The 27,000-nt window shown below is 40.3% G+C and overlaps 2 protein-coding genes across 6 annotated transcripts in view; one reads left to right on the forward strand and one right to left on the reverse strand.

Annotated features, from left to right (window-relative positions):
• The window catches only part of tiam2a (TIAM Rac1 associated GEF 2a), a 101,599-nt gene extending 78,598 nt beyond the window's left edge, over window positions 1-23,001 (forward strand). For all 3 annotated transcript variants that reach the window (XM_032547212.1, XM_032547210.1, XM_032547211.1), the window contains exons 16-27: window positions 10,466-10,684; window positions 11,802-11,870; window positions 13,177-13,302; window positions 13,707-13,815; window positions 16,641-16,820; window positions 16,961-17,079; window positions 17,301-17,409; window positions 17,685-17,743; window positions 17,859-17,961; window positions 18,141-18,234; window positions 19,850-20,004; window positions 21,110-23,001. In XM_032547212.1, the coding sequence (XP_032403103.1) occupies window positions 10,466-10,684; window positions 11,802-11,870; window positions 13,177-13,302; window positions 13,707-13,815; window positions 16,641-16,820; window positions 16,961-17,079; window positions 17,301-17,409; window positions 17,685-17,743; window positions 17,859-17,961; window positions 18,141-18,234; window positions 19,850-20,004; window positions 21,110-21,804 (2,037 nt within the window). In that variant the 3' untranslated portion in view covers window positions 21,805-23,001. The remainder of the gene's footprint in view (window positions 1-10,465; window positions 10,685-11,801; window positions 11,871-13,176; window positions 13,303-13,706; window positions 13,816-16,640; window positions 16,821-16,960; window positions 17,080-17,300; window positions 17,410-17,684; window positions 17,744-17,858; window positions 17,962-18,140; window positions 18,235-19,849; window positions 20,005-21,109) is intronic.
• A 327-nt stretch (window positions 23,002-23,328) lies between these two features.
• Window positions 23,329-27,000, reverse strand: part of tfb1m (transcription factor B1, mitochondrial) — a 34,193-nt gene continuing 30,521 nt past the window's right edge. For 2 of the 3 annotated variants that reach the window (XM_032547215.1, XM_032547217.1), the window contains exon 8: window positions 23,329-26,179. In XM_032547215.1, the coding sequence (XP_032403106.1) occupies window positions 25,915-26,179 (265 nt within the window). In that variant the 3' untranslated portion in view covers window positions 23,329-25,914. The remainder of the gene's footprint in view (window positions 26,180-27,000) is intronic. The other variant, XR_004336798.1, reaches the window with a different exon arrangement.

Genomic DNA, 27,000 nt, shown 5'->3' on the forward strand with positions numbered 1-27,000 from the left:
AAACTGAACTCCGTCTTGTTGGAACTGAATCAGTGTTATCTCTATTGACAGCTCCAAAGTCTGTGTGTTCTCCTCGTTACCTCCAGCATTGATTATTACAATTCTCTTTTTTTGTGTGTGATCTCCCTCAAAAATCCCTCCATGAGCTTCAAATGGTCCAGAACTCAGCTGCTTGGGACATCTTCATTTTATTATGACACCCTAATTATACTAGAGCTTCATTGGCTCCCAGTCAAGTTCAAAGTGAAATTCTAAATTCTTATGTTAACATTCAAGGTCATCCAACACCTCCCCCCTCTCTCTTCTTAGTTTATCTGACCTCCTTCATGTTGCCACCTCCTCTCCCTTCCTCAGATTCTTCTCTTCCATCCACCTCACTGTTCGCTCTGCTCGCTTCGGTACCACGAGGAGCAGAACTCTCTCCTGCCCTGCTCCCTAACTCTGGAATGATCTCCTACCAGAAATCCGCAACATTGATACTCTTCCTATTTAAATTCAGATTTAAAACCTGCCTAGTTAAGACTGCCTACTCATTGTGATACATATCATGTTTCTTTATGTTTTTTTGTTTCTTTACGCTCTTTGTAGACTGACCTTGAGTGTTATGAAAGACCCAAGTCATGCTTTATTATTATCATCATCACATTGTGAAGGCATCTTCAGTAAAGCCAGCGCAAAGTTCACAGAATTGTACAAGACTTGAACTTATTGCTCTGTGCTGCATGATTAAAGACGTCAGGCGGCACAACCTCATTAGACAGATCCGTTTCTGGGACTGTTCTGAATACAAGAAATTTATGTCTATTTTCAGTACTTTGAGCTTACTAGTAAGGCTTTACTTCAACTCAGGCTTCTTAGATGTGTTAAAATGTTGGTTGGTGCACAGAAGTCTCTGAATGTGCAACAAAAACACATTTCCTTCTTGCTCACTTTACTTTACGAGCTTTTGTGATGTCATTTTACTAATAATTTGCATAATATTGTTACCACTGTCCTGTCCTGTTCTTGTTCCTCCAGCCTGCTATTGTGAAATTCGACATTCCCATCTTGATTTAAGCTAAAGGTTATACAGCGAACAGACATATTAAGCTTCTTTGCATTCGTCCAGACTAGACATTTCCGTAAGAGCATTTAAATGGACTTATAAAGAGAACCATAGGTGGAGTCGTGCTCTGTCTGCCTACCAGAGTGGAGATCCAGCTTGATTCATCTAATTTACACACTGATGTTATTAGGCTTTGTATAAAACAGGCATACACACACTCGGATGGTTGCAACATTTCTGGTTCATGCCTTGTTGCAATATCATTTCCCCTGCCCTTCTGATGCTGTTCCTTTTCTACTCCTCTTGGTGGACGAGAGGAGTATGAAGTGTTATAGCAGCTTTTTAAAAAAATGTGTAAACTTTAACTTCAAAAGTTATGCCTGCAGACATAAGCATAAGTGCCTTCTTGATGCGTCGTTTTAAACTCGAGAGATTTTCCTTTACTCGGGTGTGTGTGTTTCCACATCCAGGAGGAGGGAATCATTTGAAGATGTGCGTTTGTATTATGATTAAGCCCATCAGTCGCCATCTGGTCATGAGCAGGCTAATAATCAGGGCTTAGTGCTGGCAGTCCAGTTAATGCAAGCCTCCTCTTGTCAGTCTACCCATCTGTAAACAAGACAGCGCTAAAAACTTACTGTAGGATCCCACATGGACCACGGCCCGTTATGATCCCAAGGAATGGCTACTTCAGAGGGAGCTGTGCCGACTGCAGGCCTGACCATGAACGATGAAGACCTTCAGCCGTCCCTGTACCTCACCACATTTTTTGAGGTCTTCATGCAGGAGCAGTCACCGGCCCATACCTTGTGCTCCCTGTTTGCCATGTGCTGGTTCTGGCCATCCGGCTCTGAACCCGAGGAGGACAACTTGAATCTGGGGTCTGCTCTACTCGGTTTGGGGCGTCTCATCAAAAGCAAGGTGGCCTGTCTGGCAGAGGACGTTTCTGCTTGTCTGCAATGCCAGAGAGGGTCCAAACAGGCGGTAACTATGTGCTATCGATGTAAAGATAGCAACGTTTTGTGTCATAATTGTGTCTAAATTAATTATGGTTTTATAAAAACATTATTAAAGTATGCAGAAATTATTACTACAGGAGTCCAGATTGTTTGCTTCCAGCATTATTAGTATCTTAATAGTATTATAGTAATAGTACCAGTATTCTTTCCTTCCTTTTCCCATAAATTTTAAATGTTTTTAGTGCAATATATCTGTTTTTAAACTATAACGCATTGTTTTAGGAATGCTGTGTACAAATAATGCAGAATTCAGACTAACTCTGCATGATTTTAAGAAAATGTGTCATTATTGTTCAGTCTTGCCATAACATTGCAATGTTTGGACACAATCTGGACATTTATTGAGTTTTGGCCTCCAAGTCACTGAGATTTATATTTCTGATGTGGGCATCACAAAAAGTAAAAGGCAGTTTACATAGCTAGCCAAATATTAGCTGGCAGAGTTTTTGGTATCTGACATATTATAGTCTGCCAAATATTGCATCCGAAAAGTCTTCTGCATTTGCAATATTGGACACTTTGGAATTCTGTTTTACGCCGTTGTTTTTTTATGTGGTGGATATTTTAAATGGTTTTAATTGACTTTAAAAGGCGCTTCTGGAAACTGAGTGTATAAAATGTTCCTTCAGGCAGGGATATCCAAAGTGTGGCCCGTGGGCATTTTTAGCCCTGAAAGGCTTTTCTATGGATTCTGAATGCAAAGCAAGACAGCTTTGAGTGTGACCTTAACATAACCTAACAAAGCATAATTAGTGACGAGATTTTTACTGTAGCGAGGCCTTACGAACAAGAGACAGAAAAATTAGGATTGTCTTAAATGGAAATGTTTGGAACAACAAAAAGTATTTGACCTTCACTGAGCACGTTTTTTTTTTTTTTTTTTGCTTTCATTTTTGTTTTCTTGTAAACAGAACCACAAACACGCAGCCACTTTTACTCAAAAGAGGACATGTGGACAAACCCACTTATCAAACTTAGTTACATAACTCACTGTTTCCAAGAGAAAATTGGTTTATGGTTAATGATTTACAGATCCATTTGCTATAAAAGTCAGATCACTTTGTTTCATTAAAAACATCAACAGCAAGTTTTGCTTTATTGTTGAGTGGATAAAAATAACAAAATACTAATGAGTACTTTCAACTTGAAAATTTTAAGATTCAGACAAAAGAATGTTCTATTTCGTCCCTACGGCAAAAACACAGTACCTCCAGCAATCAGGAAACCCGACTCGGGTAGCAAACTCATTACCACTACCGCCTATTAAAAGAAAAACCAACAATGTACCAATCGAAGAACAAAAGTTGTATCAGAGAGGAGCTTGCGCAGCCTCTGGAGGGCGAGATGATCCTCACAGCTCCAATCGTAGTCTCAAGGCCAGCGACAAGTAGAAGAAAACAGAAGGTCTTACTACCTGTTCTACCTGCAAGCAAGAAGATGAAAAGAGACTGAGCTGTCATTGTCACGTGACTATTTAGAGTCGTAACTTTCGTTTTGGTTTGTTTACAGTTCAGTACACTCTGGTGTGACAGTAGATTGATTTGATCACTCGTTTTTAGGGTTCCATTTCTATTTATTTGTACTTTTTATCTTTATTTACTTATTTATTTACAATTTTGAATAGCGAAAATCATCAAACTTTAACTAAAACTTGAATTTTGTATTTGACGAACGAACGGAATATTACATTAAATAATCTACCTTAAAATAAAATAAAATAACTAAGCAAAAAAATATTCTTCCTCCATCAGCAGTGCCATTCTGTTGTGAAAATATATACTTGTACTACATGAAAAACACTGAAAACTGAATAGTAGTACTAATTCATATTTCACCTTCGATTCACCCGGCTTCAGTGTATTCTTAAGATGGAAGAAAAATGTTGCCATTTAGAAGTTCATGCACTTTGTCATCAGAAAAACCTCTCTAATTAAATGTGTTTATTTTTAGACATGTTGCATTTAGAATGCTGCATAATGCTATCATTCCTTTTGCCTTTCTTCCGGTAGTCATGCAGTGAAGTGGATCTGAATAGAGTAGAACAGGTGCTTTAATCCGAAGCTGGCTTTATTATTAAAATACACTCCTCTCTTTAAGTCCTCTGAGACTTTGCTGAATAATATTTGTTAAGGATGAATAATAAAAGGTGTAAATGGGCTAGAGTGAAGCGCAACGGGACTGGCCCTCCCCCTCATCTTTCTCTCTCCTCCCCTCCGTTTGATTTACGAGTCAGTGTTTTCTTTTATTGGGGAAGCTTTGAAAAGAAGGTGGCATTGTGGTTCTACAGCCCGCTAAGATGGCACATGAATCACCTGCAGCCGGGTGGCTGCTGCTGCTGCTGCTCTCTTTCTGCCTTACAGTGTCAGGACAGGGCTGTTTTCTGCGAGGGATTGGTAAAGCCACCCACGGGGGCATGCCTGCATTTCATCCTGTCTTTTCCATCCTCTGCCTCCCCACACGTGTTTGTTTATATCAGCAAAGGCAGAGCTCCTCTGCGGGTGACGTGTAAGGCTTTTCCTTTGATTTTGTGCAGCGTTTCATTGCAAAGCAGCAGTTCTGCACATATTGACTCAGAGCATTAAAGGGGTGATAGAGATGGTGTTTATCGTTTGTCTTGCCCCCTCCCCCCCCCCGCTTTCAGATCTTTTTGCGTCTCTTGCAAGTGTTTGTGTGGAAAAAAAAGGCTTTGAAAACACTTCATGAAATCTGATTTAAATTTTGTTACTTGGTGTTGTGATTCACACATCGTCTCAATTTTAAAGAATTGCATCTGCTGAGCAACTTTAAGGTCACAAACCACCAATGAGAGACACTTGGCTTGAGTGGCCGATTACAGATTTTTATAAAGCTCGGGAGGTACAGATTTTAACTGCAAGAGCTGTAATTTAAGACCATAAAGAGCTGTGGCTGTAAAATGGGGCTTTATTATTTGAAAACAAAGGCAAAAAGATTACAGAAATACCTTTTTTTTAAGCTGTCCTCAGCATCTTATTTTCACAATTGCTTACTTAGCATAGCAGTTTCCATGTTTTCTCCAGAGATTACAGAACCATACTTGAATTTTGAATTCCCAGATGGATGCCAACATGTCCAAAACCATTATGTTTCTTAAAATTAGATATGAGTACTGCTGAGGGCATTTAAAGCTTAAGTCAGATTCATTTTTGTGTGCACAGACCTGGCCAGTAAAACTGATTATTACTTTTACTTTCTCATTTTGCAGAATGGGTAACGGGAATAGGCCTCTATGTCACTTCAGTTTTACAACCCAAGAAAAGACTGTGGCTGTAGTAAGAGAAAGCTGTTAGTCACTCTTAAATTTTATTAAAAGCTAAAGAAAATACTGAATTCATATTTCTTTTCTAGAAGTTAATTGTGTCAGCTGTTTTGAAACTAGAAGTTTTATTAACAATGAATTGTTTTTTTCCCCAAAACTAAATAGATATGATTATTAATGCAAAGTGCTGTATTAAGCAAATAACTATCACCTGCTGTAGCAGCTGGCTGGAGTTGATGTGATTGCCTCGTGCTTTGGCAGGTTACTACAATGTGAAGGTGTGTGTCATAAGTCTGGTAGTGATTTTGGAAATGGGAGAATGTATCAAAATATGTGACAATAGTTTGTACCTAATTTTTATTTAACTTAAATAAGTCCAACTAATACACGTTGAGTAAAATTGTGGTGGGAAATCTTAGTTTTGATGCAGTTATAAATTGGGAGAAAACATATTTTTCAGTTTAACCTCCAAATTGGTTGATATTGATCTCTGGCTAAAGTTTGTGATACACCTAAGAAGGGAAGGAATTGTAAACAAATCTTAATGCACATTTATTCACTGCTGTATGCAGTAATCATAACTTATTGCAGTGCTCAAGGTGATAATCACCTTCATATCACTCACTTTCTAGAAGTGCAGATCTTTTAGTAGAAAGTTTTCATCTGTTTATTAATTCCTCGTGAAACTACATTGTTCACCGAGCAATAGATGTCATGTTTTATTTTTGTGCGAGGCCATAGTTAACATTCCTGCCCTGTTACCCCCGCTGGCTCAGAGCTTCCCATTTTTGAGTCAGCCATTCCTCTGTGTGTGGAGGTAACAAGCCAGAACACTCTACATTGTATTGCTGCTATTGAGGGGCAGGACACCAATCCAGCCCCTGGCCTCTCCGTTAAGCTCTCTGGAAGCCACACCAGAGTTCCTCTGTAGCCGAGGAGGAAGGTGAGAGATGGAGGCGAGGTGTGGGGACCCAGACTGCAGTGATGATGCCGAAGATGGACTGTGAAAGCTGCGAGTGGAATGAGTCCCCAAAGTGGTCAGACTTTCCTTTTCTGATTGACATGCAAATCAAGCCGGCAGCAGGCGCTTTTTCTCTGCCCACGCTCCCAGAACGGCAAATCAATCAGTCTGTCTCTATTGGACCCGGTTTGATCGGGGAGGCAGAGGTGGGCTCAGAACCGAAGCGTGTGATCCAGGCATAACTGGGAGATGGGCTGCAAATGAGAAAAACATAAGGAAGGTGAAGAAAATCTAAGAAGCTTAGTGGATTTTAAGAATTTCCAGGTGGTGAAACCGTATAACTGATATACGGCAGGTGTCATAGAGCTGATCGGTCATGCCGACGTTCAGGGGAGGCAAGCTGCACAGGAAAGGCTGTTCGCTGGCTCGCAGGACCCGGCGGCACGCCACAGCAGCATGGAGGCTGCTCTACAGACTCCTCTTCCTGGTGACCAGAAGGCTGGGGGAGGTAGTGGCACTTTACGCTCTCGTGTTTGATGCTTCGCTTTGCATTTTGTGTCGCTGCTCAAATTTAAAAGGAGCTTCTTGGTTGGTATTTAAATAGTTAACAGCGTGAAGGCAAAATCACTCTTTAAGTTCAGCTTTTTTATTTGTTTTGATTGCAGGTAGATTTTACATAGCTTGAAAGAAAATTTTAACCTTACATTTATACGCATCTATTAGGCGTAGGTGGGAAAATCCTTTTTTAAACTTTTCCCCATAACACTTCTCAAAGTTAGAGCACACAGAGAGATCTTTCACCGTTCCTCTTTACCCCCATCTCACCTTCAAGGCTAAAAGGTTTGGATCTGAAGGCTAAGATGTGAATGGGGAAAACATTGATTTTGTATGTGGTGAACCACTTCTGGGTTGATGTTTTGGATTATTCTTCTGCTGAAAGATCCATTAGCAACACATTTTTAACTTTCTGGATTGTTTCCTGGCATTTCAAAGACATCATGACTGTAACAAAGTACCCCTAATCTTGGACCGGAAACACTCCCACAGCATCACAGACCTTCCACTGTGTCTTACAGTGGGCATGAGGTGCTTTTCCACATATTTGTCCTTTGTTTCTGGAGTGTTTGTTGCTGAAAAGCTCAAATTTAGTCTCATCTGCTCCAAATTTTATTGCAGCAGATTACTCTGCTGCAATAAAACATGAGTTGCTTTCAAGGTCTTTTACAGATTTTTATGCTGTGTGGTGACAAATTGTTCCGAATCTCTACACGTTTGCATGCAATGAATTCAGAATTTTAAAAAAATCCAGCTAGCTGTTGTCCAGAATGCTATCAGGCAAGTAAATCAAGCCCTTCTCTGATCACGCCTTGTTTTCTAATCTGTAAAGTTCTGCAGAGCCGTATGTTCTGAATCGACTTGAGGGCATGAGCTAAGGTACAAACGTAACGCGGAGCTGACACCTGTCAGCAAGAAAACCCCTGAATAGGAATTCACAGCAGCGCTGTCAGATCCACTTGTTCTTCACAGCTCTCCACGGCTTTTCCTCCGTCTCTTCTGGCTCACGTCCTTAGCTTTTAATTGGTTATTTGGGCTGGCTGTCAGGCTGTGTTGGTTGGATTGTTGTGAGGCAGTTGCAGTTCCTGAGTCATGAGTGTGGAGCCCCCACCCGTCCTCTCTTGCCGTCTGTTTCTCTCTGCCCACCTTATCTAGTCAAGCTCCGGCGAATAATTTTTTTTTTTTTTTTGTGGATTGAAGTGAACGAAATTGGGTTTCTCTGAGCAAAATGTAAGCATCTTCAGTCTCTGTTCTCGAGCTTTGACTCCTCCACGCTCTCATAGTCGTATGTGAGCTTCAGCTGCACGTATTGGGCCAGTACTAGAATGTGATGAGAATTAATTAAGCATTTGAGTGGAGATTTATGCTACCAGGCACATACTTGTTTGAAGAGAACCCGACAACCCCTCCCTGTGGGTGTCTGGAGCAGAAATAAGCGTCACATGTGAGTGTTATCACTCTCCCAAAGCCTACTCCCTTCCCTGTCTGGATGCATGAGTGGGCTGTTTGATGAATTTGTTGCTCTGATATCCTTTAACCTCAGTGCTTCCTTCAGGCCATTTCCCCCCTGTCCATCTGCCTGGTGGGAGTTTTCCCAAAGCGTATATCACTAAATGAGGGCTGACTGCCACTGCGTGCAGCGTTGTCATTGGCAGGCTTTCTGATCTTCAAAGGGAAAGTGTGTCAGCAGCAGTGTTTACAAGCTAAGAGAAAGCTGACACGCACTCAGTCGCATTTAAGAAAATGCTGCCGATCGGCTCAGCAAACGATCAGCTTCTGCCTGGATGCTCGTGTAGCTGTGGGTTCATGTTTACGAGAACATAAGGTTGCCTGTCAAGTCAAATTGGAGACGTTCTCAGCAAGCAGGGAGACATTCAGTCCCCTTGCAATTAACAGCTAATACTCCCAAGAACTGCCTCCTTTTTTTTTTTCTTTTTTTTTTTAGTTGTTTCCCAGAGACGAGGATTCTGCGCTTACATTCAGGGAAGTACATCTCTGGAATGCCCGTGTTATAATGAGCCAGCTGATGAGCCGCCGGCTTATTAACGGAAGTCCTGATTGTCTGTGAACTCCCTGGGAGTTTGTGGAGGGGTGGCAGCTCACACCAGTGCCCGAGCTAAATGACTCAGACAGGCTTTTACACGCTGCTCGCATTGTGTGCAGGCATGCGCTTCGGCGGCCACAGCGCCAGAATGGAGAGCCTATCGATCCATGTCTGTTGCCGTACATGCTTTAGTGGGGTGAGCTGCATTCAACTGCTTCCTGAAGCAACATTTTAGAGTACCTGCACACACACACGAATACACACACACAGGAGGAAGTTGGAGATTGCTGAGCAGCTGTTTTCTGTGCACTTGGACTGTCCCACTGCTCAGTGTTGCTGAGCAATAGATTGGAAAAACTGCCTTTGCTGGCACCTATCAGCCTCAGCTGATGTCAGGAGCTGGCCATAGATTGTAATGCACATCATGTCACTCACCTGCAGCTAGAAGTAATAGCCATTATGGAGCTAGAGCACTTAGATCTTGAGATGCACCAATCAGAATTTTGTGGCCGATTTATCATCTTTGAATTTTGTAAAACTTTGCAATTGTTATTTTAGCAATTAGCACAGCTGGCAACATGAAAATCGTTCAACCATCCTAAACAAAAAAAAAATCTCATTCTCTCTTGTTCGCCACCTGAATGACCCACAGACATACTGTATATGTGCATGTTGTAGATAATACACTCTTTTAAATAGGTTTTTACTTCTGACCAGCCAATCACAGCTCAGCACCAATTAAGCTAAAACTGATCAATTATGGTTGTCAGCTGATCTCTCATTGCATCAACTAAATTAAACCAAACTAAAGTGAAGTGAATGTGAATTCATAGTTGGTAAACAATGTAGAAAGTGGATTTCTTTCTCCTCATTGCTTCCCATGTAATATAAGTGACAACTTCTTAATTGCTCACTTTCTGCCACAGCCGCTAACAGACTGTACCGTCTCAACCAGCCACAGGCGGAACTTTGCAATATGTTGCCTAAAGCATATGTTCGTTTTCCTGAGGCTGTACAGGTGGAATGAATACAAAGTAAAGCAGATCATCTGCCTGTAGAGAACATCTCTGTAAATTATATGACGCTGAGTAATCCACGGGGCTCCACCTGTCAGAAAAGTATGTTTGAGCTTCCTTTTATTTAGCTGTAAATTAGCACACATTAAACACGCTAACAAAGTATTACATGTCAACGTGGGATTTCCTGACAAACTTCTGATGTTTGTTATAGTGTCAGAGGAACAATCAAATGAGCATCAAGGCGATCTGCTGAGATTTAGTATCTTAGATGCGCTGTGAAGTCTACAAAGCCAATTATTGAGTGCATGAGTAAATCTCCAATGTTTTCAGAAAACCCAAGATTGTCCATGGATTTATTTACATAATTATAATATAAAGCTTTGAAATGTCAGTCATTAGAGGTGAAGATATGAAGAATTTATTTTATTGAAGCGTGTGTGTGGATTCATGCAGTTTAGGTGTGATCCGCCATTTTATTCTTCCGGCTGTTCTAATCCCCAAGCTGCCTAACCTAAATACTCTGCCCTCTCTGTCGCCCCCTACAGAGCGTGGACACAGTGTGCACCATTTACAATTCCTTCCAGGAAGGTTCAGCAGCCGGGGGTGTGATGGATGATGTGAAGGAAACTCAGGGAGGCGAGTCAGGCTCAAGTCCCGCCAGAGAGGCCGCTCTGCTCAGACCTTGCCCCAAGCACATGAGCGTCACGGAGAGGCTGCGCAAGGTCATCCAGGAGCTGGTGGACACGGAGAAGTCCTACGTGAAGGTGAGTCTACAAAGAGTGGACAGCTGTAATATTAGTACTAGATGTAAGAGAAGTGAATTAATATTTCATCAAACTCCGCTTCACACTTCCTAAAGATAGAGTAAAGTGATCCGATGTCACCTTTTTTTTTTTTTTTTTTGAAGACATTCGCTTTGATTGAAGCCACTGGAGAGTGTGGGATATAAAAGTCTGAGCATTAAAAATTATTCATTTCCCTCTTACACCTGTCTGGCATTATTTAATCATATCCTGATTTGGTGTTTTTGATTACACTTCCTATTTTTCTGCTGCACAATAAAAGCCACAATCATAAACTCAGGGAGCCTACAGCCTTTCATGAGTTTTCAGGGCTTAACAAGTAAGGAAGAAAAAAAAAAAAGAAAACCAGTTGCATTTCGAGACTTCCTGATTTCTTTGTCCAAAAGTTGTCCTCTTGTATTTCCTTCTTTTGATCTTTCCTTACCCCAACCCATCATTTCTTTTGCCATATCTCACTTTCTTCTGTCCTTCTTGCTCTTGTTCATTGTCGTTTCCTGTATGCTTACTTTAGTGTGTTCTTCTTTCTTTTCTTCCCCCTCAAGTCTTTCCTTCATTGTTTTCTTTGTTCCCTGCTTTCTCTCTGCCTTTGTACATTTTTTTGCCTTGGAATTATGAAATTAAAAATGTGCCGGAACCCTTCAAACTTCTGCACTCTGCAGCCCTTGTGGCATTTCTTTCCCTTCTTCCAAATTTCCTTGTTGTCTTTATCTGTTCCCCCTCCCTCTTCAGCCTACCATTGAGTCGTAATTGAGGGAGGAGATTGCCTTCCCAGAGCAGCTTGATTCAGGTCATTTCGTCTGAATCCATGCACTGCTGGCTGGGGTGCTGAAGGGAAGGAGGGAAGAAGAGAATGCTCATAAATCAGCCTAATGAGAATATTCTCGCTGATTCTAAGACAAGCTACAGCCATATTAAGGGAGCGGGCTGCAGGGATAGAGAGGGGAAAGAGAGGGAAATGAGGTGATTGCGGAGGTTATGATGGCAGAACTCTGATGATGAAGGGGATTTTAAAGGATGAGCATGTTCAGGAATAAAGCACAGATGACTGACCACCTTCTGCTTCTTTCCCCACTTATAGGACCTGGACTGCTTGTTTGAGATCTACCTGAAACCGCTGCAGAGTGAAACCTTCCTCACACAGGATGAGGTAGGCTGCAGATCTCTGTCCTGCAGAAAAGGTCAAAATCATTGAGTATTTATTACCCATCGATGAACTCAACCGGATCATCTCCCTGCCACTTTAACTGGTTGCAGGAGAAATTAACATTCTCCGACCCTGACCTTCGAACGCCACAAAGGAGCGCAGCAATAAAGGCCAGCTTAGGTGTAAAGACACTCATCTTAATCCACTGATTGCTGTTCATGCTCTTTATTACATGTGTAATTTTTCTTCAGTTAAAAACAACCTTGATTTATCTATGACAGCATAATAGCTAATCTTAACATATTACTGAAATATCACAGAAGTTTATTAAGCACAGGGTGATTTATTTCAGTGTTTTTATGACCATCACTTAGAGCCATGATCATCACCAGAAACTTGTTTTTTAAAAAAAAAAAAAGAAATATCTGATAAAAAAACCCCCCACATAAAATAAATACAAAAAAATGTAAAAAAAAAAAGGCCACAACAACAAATTTTTTAAAGAAATTGGCTTTTCACAGTGGAGTATTGTATCCAATCATCTTTCTGAAAAGTTGAGTGGAAAGAAAAGGTGAGGTAGAAATGGGTGCAAAAATTGTAGCGTTGAGAGGATTTGGAGGCAAAGCTTGAACTTAACTTTTCTCTGAACATCTTGTCAATAACTGTCTGATTGACTAGGCTGTAATGTCACAATCCTGTTTTATAAACTTTTTCTTTATTAGTCTTACATAAAATTACTTATTCTGAATTTTGTGAATTCGCTGAGATGTAAATGCATAGTGTTTCTGCAGTATGCTAATGTAATCACACTTGCTGGGCATGACCTCAGACATGGGACACTCCTCCTGAGATACAGAAGTCGATAGTCCTGCTGAGACCGAGGGCAAATAGCATACCCATTATGAGACACAGGGACGTGTCCAGACATAGAACGGACAGGGCAGTGTTGGCCCCTTAATGGCTTTTAATGAACGGTACTGTCGACCTCGGCTGTATAATAAACGGCATATTCATATGGCTCGTCACTAACAGGCTTTGTCAGAGATGGAGCCATCACAGAGGAGATTTTCTAACACTCCAGAGGGAATGTGTGACTGACTGTTATGAATTACAAGTCATCCTAGCTTTATTTTGTTTCCACATAACCTCACACACTCTCTCTCTCTCTCCTCCCACTCTGTCTGTGCTGTTCGCCTTTCATACATCCCCATCGATCAACTTCCCACTGTTCCACCATTTCTCTCTCCTTTCCTTCCTTTTCTTTTCCATCCATAACTCTTCATCCCTGCCGTCCTGCTCTCCTTGTCAGATGGAGAGTTTGTTTGGCAGCCTTCCTGAGATGCTGGACTTCCAGAGGGTCTTCCTGCAGACCCTGGAGGAGAGGACTGCCTCCAAGCCTGACTTCAGCACCCTGGAGACGCCCTCACAGTTTAAGGTACACAGACACAGCGATATTTATACCCTTATCGATTAAAGCTTAACATCTTTTAAACACACCAAACAGGTAATCTGAGTTACTTTAACCATAAAAAGATGTGACCGTTGAGTTTTGGAGATTTATTAGACAAATGAAGAGTTGTGACAGCAGTACAATGTCCTGATTTATAGGCTTAGCATGGCGAGTTGTGGAGTCTATTGATTAAATCTGCGGTTCAGCCCTGAACCCAGAAAGGTTAGTGGAGAGGAAGGCTACAGAGGGGGCTTCTGAATGGTCTCCCAGGAGAGATGGAGGACGGTCATGACTTCACGTGTTCATGCTCTTTCATCTTGTATAAAGCCACTTTCTGTCTGTGTGGAAACCTCACTCCATCTTTTTTTTTTTTTTCTATTTCCTGGCAGAAGCTGCTGTTTTCTCTGGGGGGTTCGTTCCTCTATTATGCGGACCACTTCAAGCTCTACAGCGGGTTCTGTGCAAACCACATCAAAGTCCAGCAGGTCCTAAAGAGAGGTAAGGAATCCTGATAACGGAGTTCTCACCATTACTTTTCCAGATTCAGATCCACACAGTTCTGTTCTTTCCAGCCATTTAAAATGTTAGATACCAAAAAAGTGAGAATTATGACCAATTTTTTGTGGGTAGGCTTCATATACAGAGGATGAAAAACCCCACAGACTGGATGGATAGATAGATAAATGATGGGGAAATGGATAGATGGGTGGATTGATGGCTAATGGCTAGAGAGATGGCCAGTGAGATGGATGGATGGATAGATGGCAGATAAATGAATAGATGGTCAATGGGTAGATGACTGGGTGAAGGATGAGAGTGGACAAATAGATGGATCGAGGATGTTGTAGAATATTATGGCAAATGAGAAATAAAGCAAGGAAAAGTCCATCTTCAATACTTTTTCCAGCCCAAACCTGGATGATTCTTAAATTCCATGATTTTCCATGACTGTGTAGGAACCCTGCAATAAGCACTAAATAGCATCCTGTGAAGCAGAGGATCAGTGCATGTTAAGTACCTGCTTCCAAACTTTCTTCTCGTCAGCTTCCTTACACCTGAGTTGCATCAGTGATATACCCACGGCACTCCCTTCTCTATTTCTGGGCATCAACTCTTAGGAAGCAAGTCAATTATTTATGAAAGCAAATATCCCAGAGTGAGGCATGTGGATGAAAGTGAGCTGACTGATACCTTTCCAGTTTTCCATCTCCTACGTCCGGCGCAGAAATTCTGTGATTTGCGATTTCAAAACGAAGACATGTCCGCCCAAAGTCAGACTTTGAAATGATCCTGTTCACTTGACTGCTTGCTTTTCACAGCACGCATGTCCGTGTAGAAAAATTAAAAGTTAATTTGTGCATGCCAAGATGTCTGGCATTACTTGGGAATGCTGCCCAGTAAAACAGGACAATGTAAGAAGAGTGACTGCTTTGCCAACATGGGAGGGTGGCGAGGGCTTAAATCTGCCATATTAACATAACGGTTTGGGGTATTCCTTGAAGTAAGTAGCAGGAGGGATATTTAATCGGATTAACTCTCCAAAGTCGATGACGGGTCAGAGTTACCTGGAGCAAAAATAAACACTTTGAGAACTTTCTTGAATATTTTGATCCTGCAAATAGTGTTTTGTTCCAACAAGTGTCAATAAAATTTTGAGAGTAGAACATTTAGTTTTTAATATAACAGGGTTATAAATTGTTGGCAGCAGGAAAGTAACCAACAGTTATCTAAAGCTTAAAATGATGAGGTGTACCTTTATTATAGTTGGCGCTCACGAGCTAATACAATAGCGGGTAGCACAAAATTTGCACAGTGCAGATAAAAGCTGCTTTGTGTAATCTCTGATAGCTAGTTTGCTCTGAATCATGGAGAACTCCCTGCACAGCCCATAAACAGGTGCAGTTTTCATCACCCTCCTCTCCCCCACAGACCGTGAGTTACCTCGGCTTCTGTTTATTCGTTCGACTTGTTAATCGCCTGCCAATTACTGCAGGAGGTTCCGATGCAGCCGGCTGTCTGTAGCTGAAAGTGTTATAATTACTGCTGTAATGGCCCCTTCCCTCCTCTCTGTGGAAGCATACCGCAGTGGGAAAATGTCACCGCCTTTACAGACAACTCATTTTGCTGCATGCATCAAACTTTACTCTCGTTCACACTGTTGGCTTCAGCAAGAACTGTGCAGGTCAGATCTGAGAGGTTGAGTTGCCTCTACTTAGTGAGTCAATTTAAAAAAAAAAAAAACAACAAAAAAAAACTTTGCCATTTGTTATATCATAGAGGTAATTTACTGACGCAGTATCAGTGGAGTAGATGTAGAAGAAAGCTGCACTACCACCTGCTGGAGACAAGTAATTGCACCGTGATTCTGCCCTTACAAGACTGACATTTGCAGCAGCATTTCAGGAAATCCCAAGTCCCATTCATTTAAGAAGAAAAACAATCTGTTTCAGTAGTTCAGTTATAAAAAGTAAAACCTATGTTATGACTATTTTTAATGTGTTTTTCTTTCATTTCTTTACTCAAATTTCCTCTCATTAATGTTTGACAACACTGTTGTGCAACTACAAATAGGATTTAATCAAAAAGATAAGGCCAATTCCATTCAATGATTAGAATGGAATCATTGTAAAACAATTTGTTACAAATGGCAACATATTTCGATGCAGCATATATTTTTTATTATTATTTTAGATGATCATGCTTTACAGCAAATGTAAATCTAAAGTTTGGTTTCTTAAACCAATAAAAATGTAATCTTATGTTATAATAATGGGGCAGGCTTTATATTAGGTTAATATACCTATGTTATGACTATTTTTAATGTGTTTTTCTTTCATTTCTTTACTCAAATTTTCAAACCTATATTAACCTTTATATTGGGTTAATATAAAGCCTCACATTTCAGTTCAGTGGTCAAAGGTCATGAGCAACACCTCATAGCCACAGGATGTCATATTATATTGGAGGAAACCCCAACAAAGTTTTGAATGCAGATTCCGTACAGGTCATAAACATACTTTGAGCAGGTGAACATTTCTAAGTTAAAATCTTTCTTGTTTTTCATGGTTTTATTTATTTATTTTATTTAACTATGGAAAATTCCAAATAAATTTTTGAAAATCTAATGATTTTTTTATGAGTTGCACTTAGATTTAATGAACTTAATGGCCAAAATAAATCAACTATTCATGATATTCATATTTATTGAGACACACATGTAGATTCAACTTTGGTCTATCAAAGGTTTATCAGGGAACTCAAAGGATGATAATAAAGTGGTGAAATATCTCATGCAATTTTATATTTTTCTTTTGAAATTAAAGCAAAGACGGATCAGGCCTTTAAACAATTCCTGGATGCAAGGAACCCTACTAAGCAGCACTCGTCCACCCTGGAGTCATACTTGATTAAACCGGTGCAGAGGGTCCTTAAGTACCCCCTGCTGCTCCGAGAGCTGGTCTCCCTTACCGATGCAGACAGCGAGGAGCACTACCACCTCACCGGTAGGAAAACACATGCACGGTTGAGAATCTGCACACGTTCACACTTTTTCGATGACTTGATTTAATGCACATAATGATCAAGTATCAAATCTTAACCCAATACTGCATGTGAAACCCTGATGTGTTGCGTGCCCTTGCAGAGGCTCTGAAGGCCATGGAGAAGGTGGCGAGTCACATCAACGAGATGCAGAAGATCTACGAGGATTTCGGCTCCGTGTTTGACCAGCTGGTTGCGGAGCAGACGGGCCTTGATAAAGAGGTAAATCTGCTTTTCCAAATAAGAACTGCAATTATAATGTCAGAATAGTGGAGATGCACGTAGTCTCAACTGAATTTAGCAGCTTGGCCGATTACAAATGCATGAGAGCTGTCTTATTTACATGCGTCTCACATTGTTGCAAAAAAAAAAAAAATGAACATACAGCTTGTTCTTCTCCATCCTCAGCTCATTTTTGAACTTTCCTTTTCTGTTCCCGTCAGGTCACAGAGATTTCCATGGGTGAGTTTCTCATGCATTCCTCAGTGGTCTGGCTCAACCCTCATCCATCGCTGGGCCGCATGAGAAAAGATCCCGAAATTACTGTATTTGGTGAGTCTTGCAGCGTGTCATTCATGGATGTTTGCACAATTAAAGTCCATGTAGAACAAGTGAATTTGGTTTGTTAGAGAAGTGCGCAGAGGTGCATGTGAACAGCGCTCTGACTGAGACTCTCTTTGAATTTAAATATCCATAGCTGTAATGCTGATCTATGCTTTAAGGCTTCAAACTGGCAGTTGAAATGCTTCTGTGGGTTCCCAGGAGGTATTTGCAGTCAGAATCTAAGATGCTGATGTGCTTTTTTTATTTCCCTTCTCCCCCACCAGTCTTCAAGAAAGCGGTGATATTGGTCTACAGGGAAAACTACAAGCTGAAGAAGAAAATGGTAAGAATAGCATCTGTTATACTTTCCCATGACACAAATATTGTGTTTAGTTTGAAAAGTGGCATTTTCTCCTTTTATTCCAACATGGCTTTGTTTTTCTCTGCTCCATGACCAGACGAATCCTCGTTCGGCACTTTGTCACGGCGACTCAGACCCGTTTAAGTTCCGGCGGCTCATTCCTCTCTCTGCACTGCAGGTCAGGCTGGGCAACGCTGCAGGTAAGAGGCTGGCACATCGCCATATTATCCCCCTCCTCACACTGCCCCGCTTTTCACATTTCAGCTCAGCCCCCCCTCCCTCTTCTTATCTCCTTCTGAAAGCATAAAACATATTTGAACTGTTTGATTAAAAGCTCTGCCTTCATTTCTTTCCCATCTCTCTCTGTCTCTTTTTCCAGGAACAGGCACAGAAAGCAGCTGCATTTGGGAGCTGATTCACTCCAGGTCTGAAGTGGAAGGCAGACCGGAGACGGTCTTCCAACTGTGTAGCAGGTCAGAGATTTACCATTTAGGTAGTTCATGTTAATGCTTTTATGAATTCATAATTTAGTTTATCTACTGGAGGATGCTCTACTGAAGGGCTCTTCTCTCTTAATTTGTTCCCAATTTCCTAACATTACAACCTCAAGCTACATATTTTACTGGGGATTTTTTTTGATAGAAAAAAAGTCTGTGTATGTAAAGTGGATTAATAATGCATGCCACTCTTAAAAACAGTGTATTTTTTCTTCTGCTGTATGGAGTTGATCAGATAAAATCCCTATAAAATAGAAAATTGTTTATTTTTACTTTGGTGAAGCAAAATGGTCTAATAGTCTAATAATAAGAAAAATCCATTCAAAAACTACAAATTTTATTTACAATGTGTTTTATTCAATAATAACAAAAAATAAAGAGTTTCATGTGGAGATAGCAGACTTATTTAAAAATCGTCAAGCAGAAATGAATTTTCTTGTAGTCTAAAATGTACAGGGTCTCCCTGCCCCCCCCACAGCTACAGGTGCTTCGACATGTTAGCAAGCTTGTAAATGTCATTCCTGATTGGAAAGGTCAAACTTTGCGTGTCTTCAATTGGAAATTGGGACGCAGCCTTAAGAGTAGAGCTGCTTCTGCTTTGCGTCAAGATAAGAGTTGAGGTGATTGGAGAAACAGGATTTCTCCTGGGCTCCTCCTTTTAGTGGAACAGGCCCAGAACTTGCTAGAGGGAACAAATTTCTCTTCCAGCCAGACTGTTGAGAGAGGAATGTCAGGGTTTTTCTAATTAACTTATCACCTGGGTAAAGAAATTACCTATTTCCTCCAAACATAAATCCAAAAAAGTTACCTTATAATACTATATCTGATATAGTATTTGACATAAAACCTGTAGAGAAACTTAAAAACAATAACAAAAAAACATATCTAGTTGTAAAAGTGACAAAATGGCTGATATTTACACAATCAAAAATAATCCAGTCAAAATTTTCATTGACTGATGGAGAACTTTGTCATTAGACTTCAGGAATGGATTGAAATGTGTTTCCATAAAACATCCGAGGTCGAATATATTCATCAGGTAAAATTTGAAAATGTGAAAATACATTTGAATTAAATCTAGTAGATCTCTGGGAAAAAATAGACAAGCTGACTTGTTACTGAATATTGGATCTTGTTTTAGAAAAAACTGTTTTAAAGTCAGTCTACTAGAAAATAGTTGCAGCTGGACAGATTAGAATACAGCTTCTAATCATAAATGGAAATTTGCTCAGTAATATAGAAAAAATGTGAAAGTCTGTAACCTGGTTAATAATTTTCACCTGCCTCTCCCAGCAACAGTTAGGAGCCCATCATTCAAAAGCTCCTTTTTTTTCTTCAGAGGCTTTACAGAAGACTGCCATGCCTGCTGTAGTGTTAGCATTTAATAAATTATTTTCACAAGCACACTGGTGACTGAGGGCTGTGACCAAACTGGTAATTCATATTACATACTGTGAAATTGAAATCACTTCTAATGAATCAAATCAACCGTTTCACACACAAAGAGAAGCCTCACATATCTTCTATATCTAGTTCCTGAAATCAAATCTCATTGTGCCTACTTGGTCACTTTCTTCTGTCCTCTACTCAGTGTGCCCGAGAACAAGGTCAACGTCATCAAGGTCATCCGCTCCATCCTGAGGGAGAATGTGAGGAGGAACATGAGGAGCGAGGGAACACTGGAGAAGAAATGTAAGGAGCGATTGGTCCCTCTACTCAAAACGTTGCCAACCTCCGCCAAACTAGGTGAGCTGGAAGACTATTTACTCTTTTTTTTTTTTATTCAAAATCCCAAAATGTTTGTGTCTTTTACTTTTTATTATATTTCCCTAAGATTCAAATTTTGAGAAACACTGCAAAGTTGTACCAACAACTAAAATGTATGTACTATTGGTAGAATAAATTTAAACACAAAAACAAAGATTCGTGCAACTTCCTTTGACTAGGAAATGAATGTTCAAAGCAATACTACATCAATTAAAATCAAAGAATTGTTAGGAGCTCAAGGGATTCTATGAAGCCTAATATATTTTATTACCCAACTCTGATCTCTAACCAAAAGGTGTAATTTGGGGAAGATTTTTTTTTATCAGTTTTCAGAAACATGTTGGATGTAGTCAGACAACAGCTTTAGTGGAACACCTTATTTGGTCCGCAATCAGGCCGTGTGCATACAGCCATAGTAGTTTCAGTTACTTAATGAGAACAATGTATTTAAGTGGGCAGAGATGTCAGACACTAAGGGGGAAAAAAGGTTTTTACTGCAAGCTCCTAGTAAAAAGAAAGCCTTAAAGAGGAAAAACAAAATAGTCCTGCTGAAGTGGACAAACGATTTAATGTCAGTCACACCTACATTTGATGATCAGATGTGGACGATGGTATGAAAGTGCAAGTCAGCATCAATTTATTTTAAAGATATTTTCTTAGAGCATCAGAAATTTAACTGAAATCTATCTTGCTCTCGTATGAGTGTTCTTTCATCTTAGGCATGATCACATCAATAAAATAACACAGTGTTAACATTAACAAATTGACAATCAAAATTGTAACTAATCACAAGTTACTTAAAATGTTTCTGAAATTTAAGACCTTGGTACACCACCTGGTTAGAAATATGGCATGACTTGGCTGGCGGCCATTAGAGGCCATTCACAGAGGTCTGGACAAGAGTTCACATCCAACGAAGGTTGACCAGAACTGAAAGCTCATTTAAAAGTCATTAGTTTTAGATTATGAACTTATTAGAAATATTATCTTGCTTTTAAGGTCAATTGTATATTTTATTAAATGTTTTTGTTCTGATAGAAACTGCCACTAATGACCTCCATCTACCTTTAATTTTTTTTATCAGGATCCTCCAGAGCTTCCTGGTTGTGTAAGCAGCCGCTTGAGGAAGTCTCCTTCCAGGCCGGGAATCCTAAGTTGGGACCTGACTCAGACGATGGCAGCCTAAGTAGTGGAACCTACAGTTTTTCTGGCATTCCTCCAGCTTGCACCTCTTCTGACTCTCAGGCCTCCACCGCTCCCCAGAACTGGTCTCAGGCCCAAGAGTCTGACTCACAACCTCGCTCCACCTCTGTGAAGGAGTCGGACATTTTAAGTGACGAGGATGACGATGGTTTCAGCGAGGGGGGCACGAGAAGGGACAGTGGGGACAGCAGTTCCCCAGCAAGTGCCATCGAAGCCCAGTTCCTCCATCTCAAGCTGTCGGAAGAAGCTGTGTCAAAATGCGTTCTGGCACCTTGTGTCCAACCAGAGGGAATTGGGGACACTCCTGAGATCCAACACAAGCCATTGCGAAGGCACTACAACGGAGTTAAGGGTAAAACCAACAGTCTGAAGAAAAACAAGGAGCACATGAAGAACCAGAATAGATCATTGGATAGTCAGACTGGTTCAGTGTCACCGTGTGGTGGTGTGGACCTCAACACTCTGCTGGAAAGAGAGTTCAGCGTCCAAAGCCTGACATCCGTAGTGAATGAAGAGTGTTTCTTTGATCGAGCTGAAAGCTGTGCGACAGACTCTGGAAATACCATGTCTACATAGAATCCATAATGGGCAGAAAGAAAAATACTGTATCTGACCCACAGGTAGATCATAAAGGTGAGGGGGCTGGTCAAAGTCCCAGCATTACAAGTGGGGAAACCCGTGTGGCTTACAGCAGTCACTGCCAGGCAGGGTGTGAAACTGTGCCTCACTTCAGAAGTCACTAAGTCTGACACCCTGCCACAGAGGGTGAGGTGCAAATGATTTCTTGGCTGGCAGACCTGGGTTTTCCACCTGAAGTGGAGACGTGAGACAATTTCTCCCCCACTGATGACTGCAACAAATCCTCCAAGCACTGATGTCAATGTGCAAGTGTTTTGACTTTTTCAGCTTCACCTCTTTTTTTTTTTTCTCCACCAAACCATCTAAAAGACATATTACATTCCCTCCTCTCCACATCTTGGGCTGATTGGCAGGTTTGATTTGATTTCTGACCTTTTCTGTGAAAAAAATGGGGAGAATGTCCTCGACTGTCAGTTACAGAGGATTGCTGACAGAGAGGGTGAACCAACAGTGTACACATAGTGACAGGGTATGGAGAAAGAATCAAGTTTCCTATGCATGGACTGAAATTATTCAGACAGGAGGTTTCCACATGAGTTCATATTGCCTGATGCATTTACTGTAATGTAATCAAATGCTGTAGATCACAGGAGCAAATTTAATTTAGGTGATCATAGACCTTATGAGCTGCACAGGCCAAACTCTTTGGCCCAAATCTAAAAATAACTGCAAATTGATTGACAAAACGAAGCCTTTTTGCTGTATTTTGTGCACTAAAGTACACTGTTTGCCTACATATTTGAATTATTTTTTTACCTGTACAGGTTCTGATATCATTACTGCTGTTTTTTAAGTTATTTCTTGAATTATTCTTGGTTGAGAAGCTTTTGGGTGACTGCTTGAACTTTAGGCTACAGATCTGATTGACTCTTAAATTAAAAAGATGCTAAGGTTTGCTGTTTCCTTACTTCATTTTTAAAGCAGCCATTTGGATTTTGTTGTGTCACTGAAGATTGTTTTAATTCCTATGTTTATCACATTTGTAATCTCTCCTAACATTTCTGCATGCAGCATTTGTGACACTGAACAGTTATGAAATATGGCAGGAATTTACAATAAATTTGATATTTTTGTAGCCAGTTTGCCATAGAATAAATCTACATTTTGAGGTACTATTAAAAAAAAAAAAAAAAAGGCAAACCACTTCTCTTCTGTGCAACTTTACCTTGCCTTTTAATGCTAGTATACCAATGAATGTGAATGCTCTATTCTTATGGAAATGTTTTATAAATAAAAGCTTCATCTTGTGAATGACATCTAGAGACTAGTGTCTTCAGTTCTGCATTAACTTCCTTCTTATTGGCTGCATGGTGAAGAGGTTCAGGGACGCAAAGTGTCTCATCTCAATTTGACACGTGGTCCCTGATTGGCTGTCATGTAGGATTCCACGTCCTCCTTTAGATGGAAAAGGTATGTACTCAATCGAATGCATGATTATGACAGAAGTGGGGCACAGAAATATAAGATTGGGAGAAGCTTTATTCCTATGCATGGTTTTATATGCCAACAAGCTATTTATTCCCAGTAGTCAACCTATTGTTTTTGCTACTTCTTAAGCATTTCAACAAGGATTGTGCTTAGTTCATAACAGTAACACTAAATACCCAGGTCTAATTCTCCAAAGCTTCTATCCTATAACCCTCAGGTGCATCCCTTCACCAACACAACTGAATCAAACGGGCGTTTGAGGGTTTTTCCATAATTTTTATTGATGTTGAACTCTAAAGGAATCTTGTTTTCTCCAGTGTGACAGCAGCTTGTTGGTAGTGTGAAGCCTATTTTGTGGCACTTCCTCACCATCTCATTAACAATGAGGAGTGTTGCTCAAGCAAAAAATAAATAAAATAATCTGCAAAGGTTCCTGTGGCGTAAAGTGGCCATCATCCACAAAAAAACATGGTAAATTCTAGGAAAAGGCACAGAGACACCAGATCTGAAAAAAAATACCAGATACACTACTAGTACAGAACTGTGACACACAAATCAAAGCAGATACTTCCATAAAAAGGTATACTTACTCCATTAACTTTCATAGCAACTGTGTATTCTATTGGGATTTTATGTCATTGACTAGCATTACATAGCACACATCACTGTGAAGAAAATAAGTAAGAAACTGAAAGCCTACTGAGATATGGTCATCCAATTAAACTTATAGGTCCAGTTAGGACAGCATATATTAGGGAAGCAACCAAAAGGTAACTAGAGGAACTGCAGAGACCCACAACATGGTCAAGAAGGTCTGCTGGCCAAATGAGAATAAATTCATTGGGTTACAAGCTTAAAAATCACATGGTAGAAAACTAACACGACCTTGAATCATGTTGTGGGGATACTTTTCTTCAGGAGGGACTGGGAAGCTGGTCTGTGTTGATGGTGAGGTGGATGAATCTAAATACAGGGCAAGACTGGAAGATAACAGGTTAGTGGCTACAAAAGACTTGAGACGAGGGCGGAGGCTCACCTTCCAGCAGGATGGCAACACCAAAACTGCCAGCTACAAAATAATGGCTCTGATAGAAACATGCTCATCTGTAAGACTGGCCAAAAATGAAGGACTTTGGATGGTAAAGACATAACCCAAAAAGATGGACTCAGGGCAAAGAATCCAAAGGCACAAGTCAGATTCTTAATAGCAGCTACTTGTGAAACCCAGTATTTTCTTTGCTCTTCAATGTTTTGCACCATCACACAAAATCCTTTTAAAATGAATACAATCATGTGCTTGCATTTAGAAAAAGCAAGGCACAGTCTGATGCTAAATGATCTAGTTATAAACAAAACCTGCTTTACATGCAGTTCAAACAAATCTTAAATGTCGGTTTAATATTATCGAGTTAATAATAGAAATGCTGATGAGACAGAACTCCCCTATGATTACGTTGTTGATACACAATGCATGAAATTTGACATTCAAAGACCTTATAATAGCTCATAAAAATACTGCAGAGTCCAAAGAGGTGTCTGCACCACTGCACAGCCATACCTCATTAGCACATCACTACCCTGCTGCTCCTCTGCATGACATAATTTCTCACCATTAAAATCAGCCACGTTCCCTCACTTACCAAAATAAAAGCTCAGCATAGCACTGCACCACTCAGGATTTCTTTTAAAGCCAAAGAGTGAACTGTAGAATGCAGTATCTCTATCCATGTGAATTTTCCATTGCTGCAAGAGATTATCACCCATCTCTCATCAAAACGGAACGAAGTCGCTTTCTGGCAAGTCAACCCAAGCATACCATCTGTCGCACTGGCAGGGAGCAGCAGCGCCATGTTCTGCTGGTAAAAACCTGCTCTAATATTCAAAAAGGAGTATTTAAAATACTTTCATGTAACATTTGAATAATAACTACTGCTTCAAGTTTATTCACAACATTAATTTTGCTTACAAAGCATTTTAATTTGATAAAACAAAACTGGTAATATTTCATTGGCTCATTTACTAGTAGCTTTGACATACGTACAAACAACGGCTTACATAGTCAATAAAATATTTAATGAGAGAATGTAAAAAAAGAAAAAAAATTGATAAAAATTATTTTACTATGAGTTCTGATCCTTATTTTGTCTGGTTTCTTATTTGAGCTGACAAATTCGCAGCAATTTCAGCAGCCCTTTAAGCTCCGTCTCCCAAGTGACGGAGCAATACACACTTGAATGAAAAAAAATTGTCCTGGATGTGGAGCTGCCATGTTCCCGTTCCCTAAATCACTCTGAAAGCACTGACATTTCTTTCAGCTCCCACAGGACAAGGTGTTAGATAGAAATGAAAAAAGAAATGGGACATAAAGAGATACTTACTCGCCAGAAGCTGCTATGGGCAACTAGCTGCTTTCTTTCCCTTTCTAAAAACGCATGGAAGGCAAGCACCGCTCGTACACCATTCATGTGTTTCGAGTGACTTATTTCTCCCAGGGTGCAAAGAGAATGTTTAAAAATGCATGTCTGTGCCAGGTGGAAATGTCAAAGCTAAGAGCAATGTGTTGTCTTTCTGTACTAACAGAGGCTATTAGTGGGCTCCTTTTGGTTTTCATGCTTGTTTTCAGCACGGTTGTGGAGCACTCTGCATCTCCTTAAACGCGTCCACTGAAGTGTGGTGATTCCTCCCCAGGTGCTTCAGTCTGAGTTCTTCTCTGAAGTCGTAGCTAAACAGGCTGGGGTCGTTGGTGCAGAGGTGAGCGTAGGCGTCCGATAAGGCCCTTATGTGGGGTATGGTGAGCTCGGTGGGGCGCAGAACGGGGTCCACGTCTGCCCTCTGCATCATCTCCTGCGTCAGCTCCAAGCGGCACGCCTCCGGAAACAGCATTCTGGGGACAGATGGCAGGAGACATGATGGTACAGATTCCCACATTCAGGTGGCTTTGATGTATTAATATTCATGCAGTTTTAATGGAATTTCAAAATTCAAATAGAAATATATTATTCCTTAGCAATTATTGCTAAATCTGGGGAGTTAATCGAAATCACACAAATAATATGCTCATGAATGATTAATTTTCTCCCCTGCAACCAACAGTGCCTTACAAAAGTATTCACCTCCCTTGAATTTGTTCATATTGTTTCATATTAAAACCACAAACTTTGAACTATATGAATAATGAGATTGTATGTGATAGATCAATAAAGACAAAGCATAGTTTTGTAGAAGAAAGAAAATTATTAATGAATCTAAATTAATGCCCTTTGAGTGCATTCTGCAGTGATTTCTCTGATATCCCTGAATAAATTCTAGTGCTACCATCTGCCTTTAAATAGAGGAATCTGTTGACAGAACAACTATTAGCGGCGTATTCTACAAACCTGTCCAGGTAAGGATTTGAGGCAAGATTTGAACATTGATGTTAACAGATGTTTTCTATGCAATCTGACAGATTATAATATACAAACAGGAATGAGCAAAACTTTCAGTCTATGTTCTAAGCTGATGGTGGCATGGCCAAAACAACTAGCAGCTGTTCTTGAACTGAAAGGTAGCTGTGTGTATTGACTCCGGAGATCTTAATGCAAATGAACGTAATGTTTATATTTATAAAAACACCTTGAAAACCTTCCACTTCATAGCAATGTACTACTTTGTGTTGGTCTAGTACATGAAATCCCAATAACATAAATTGTGACTGCAACATGG

This window comes from Xiphophorus hellerii, chromosome 19 (assembly GCF_003331165.1).
Source record: "Xiphophorus hellerii strain 12219 chromosome 19, Xiphophorus_hellerii-4.1, whole genome shotgun sequence".
Lineage (NCBI taxonomy): Eukaryota > Metazoa > Chordata > Actinopteri > Cyprinodontiformes > Poeciliidae > Xiphophorus > Xiphophorus hellerii.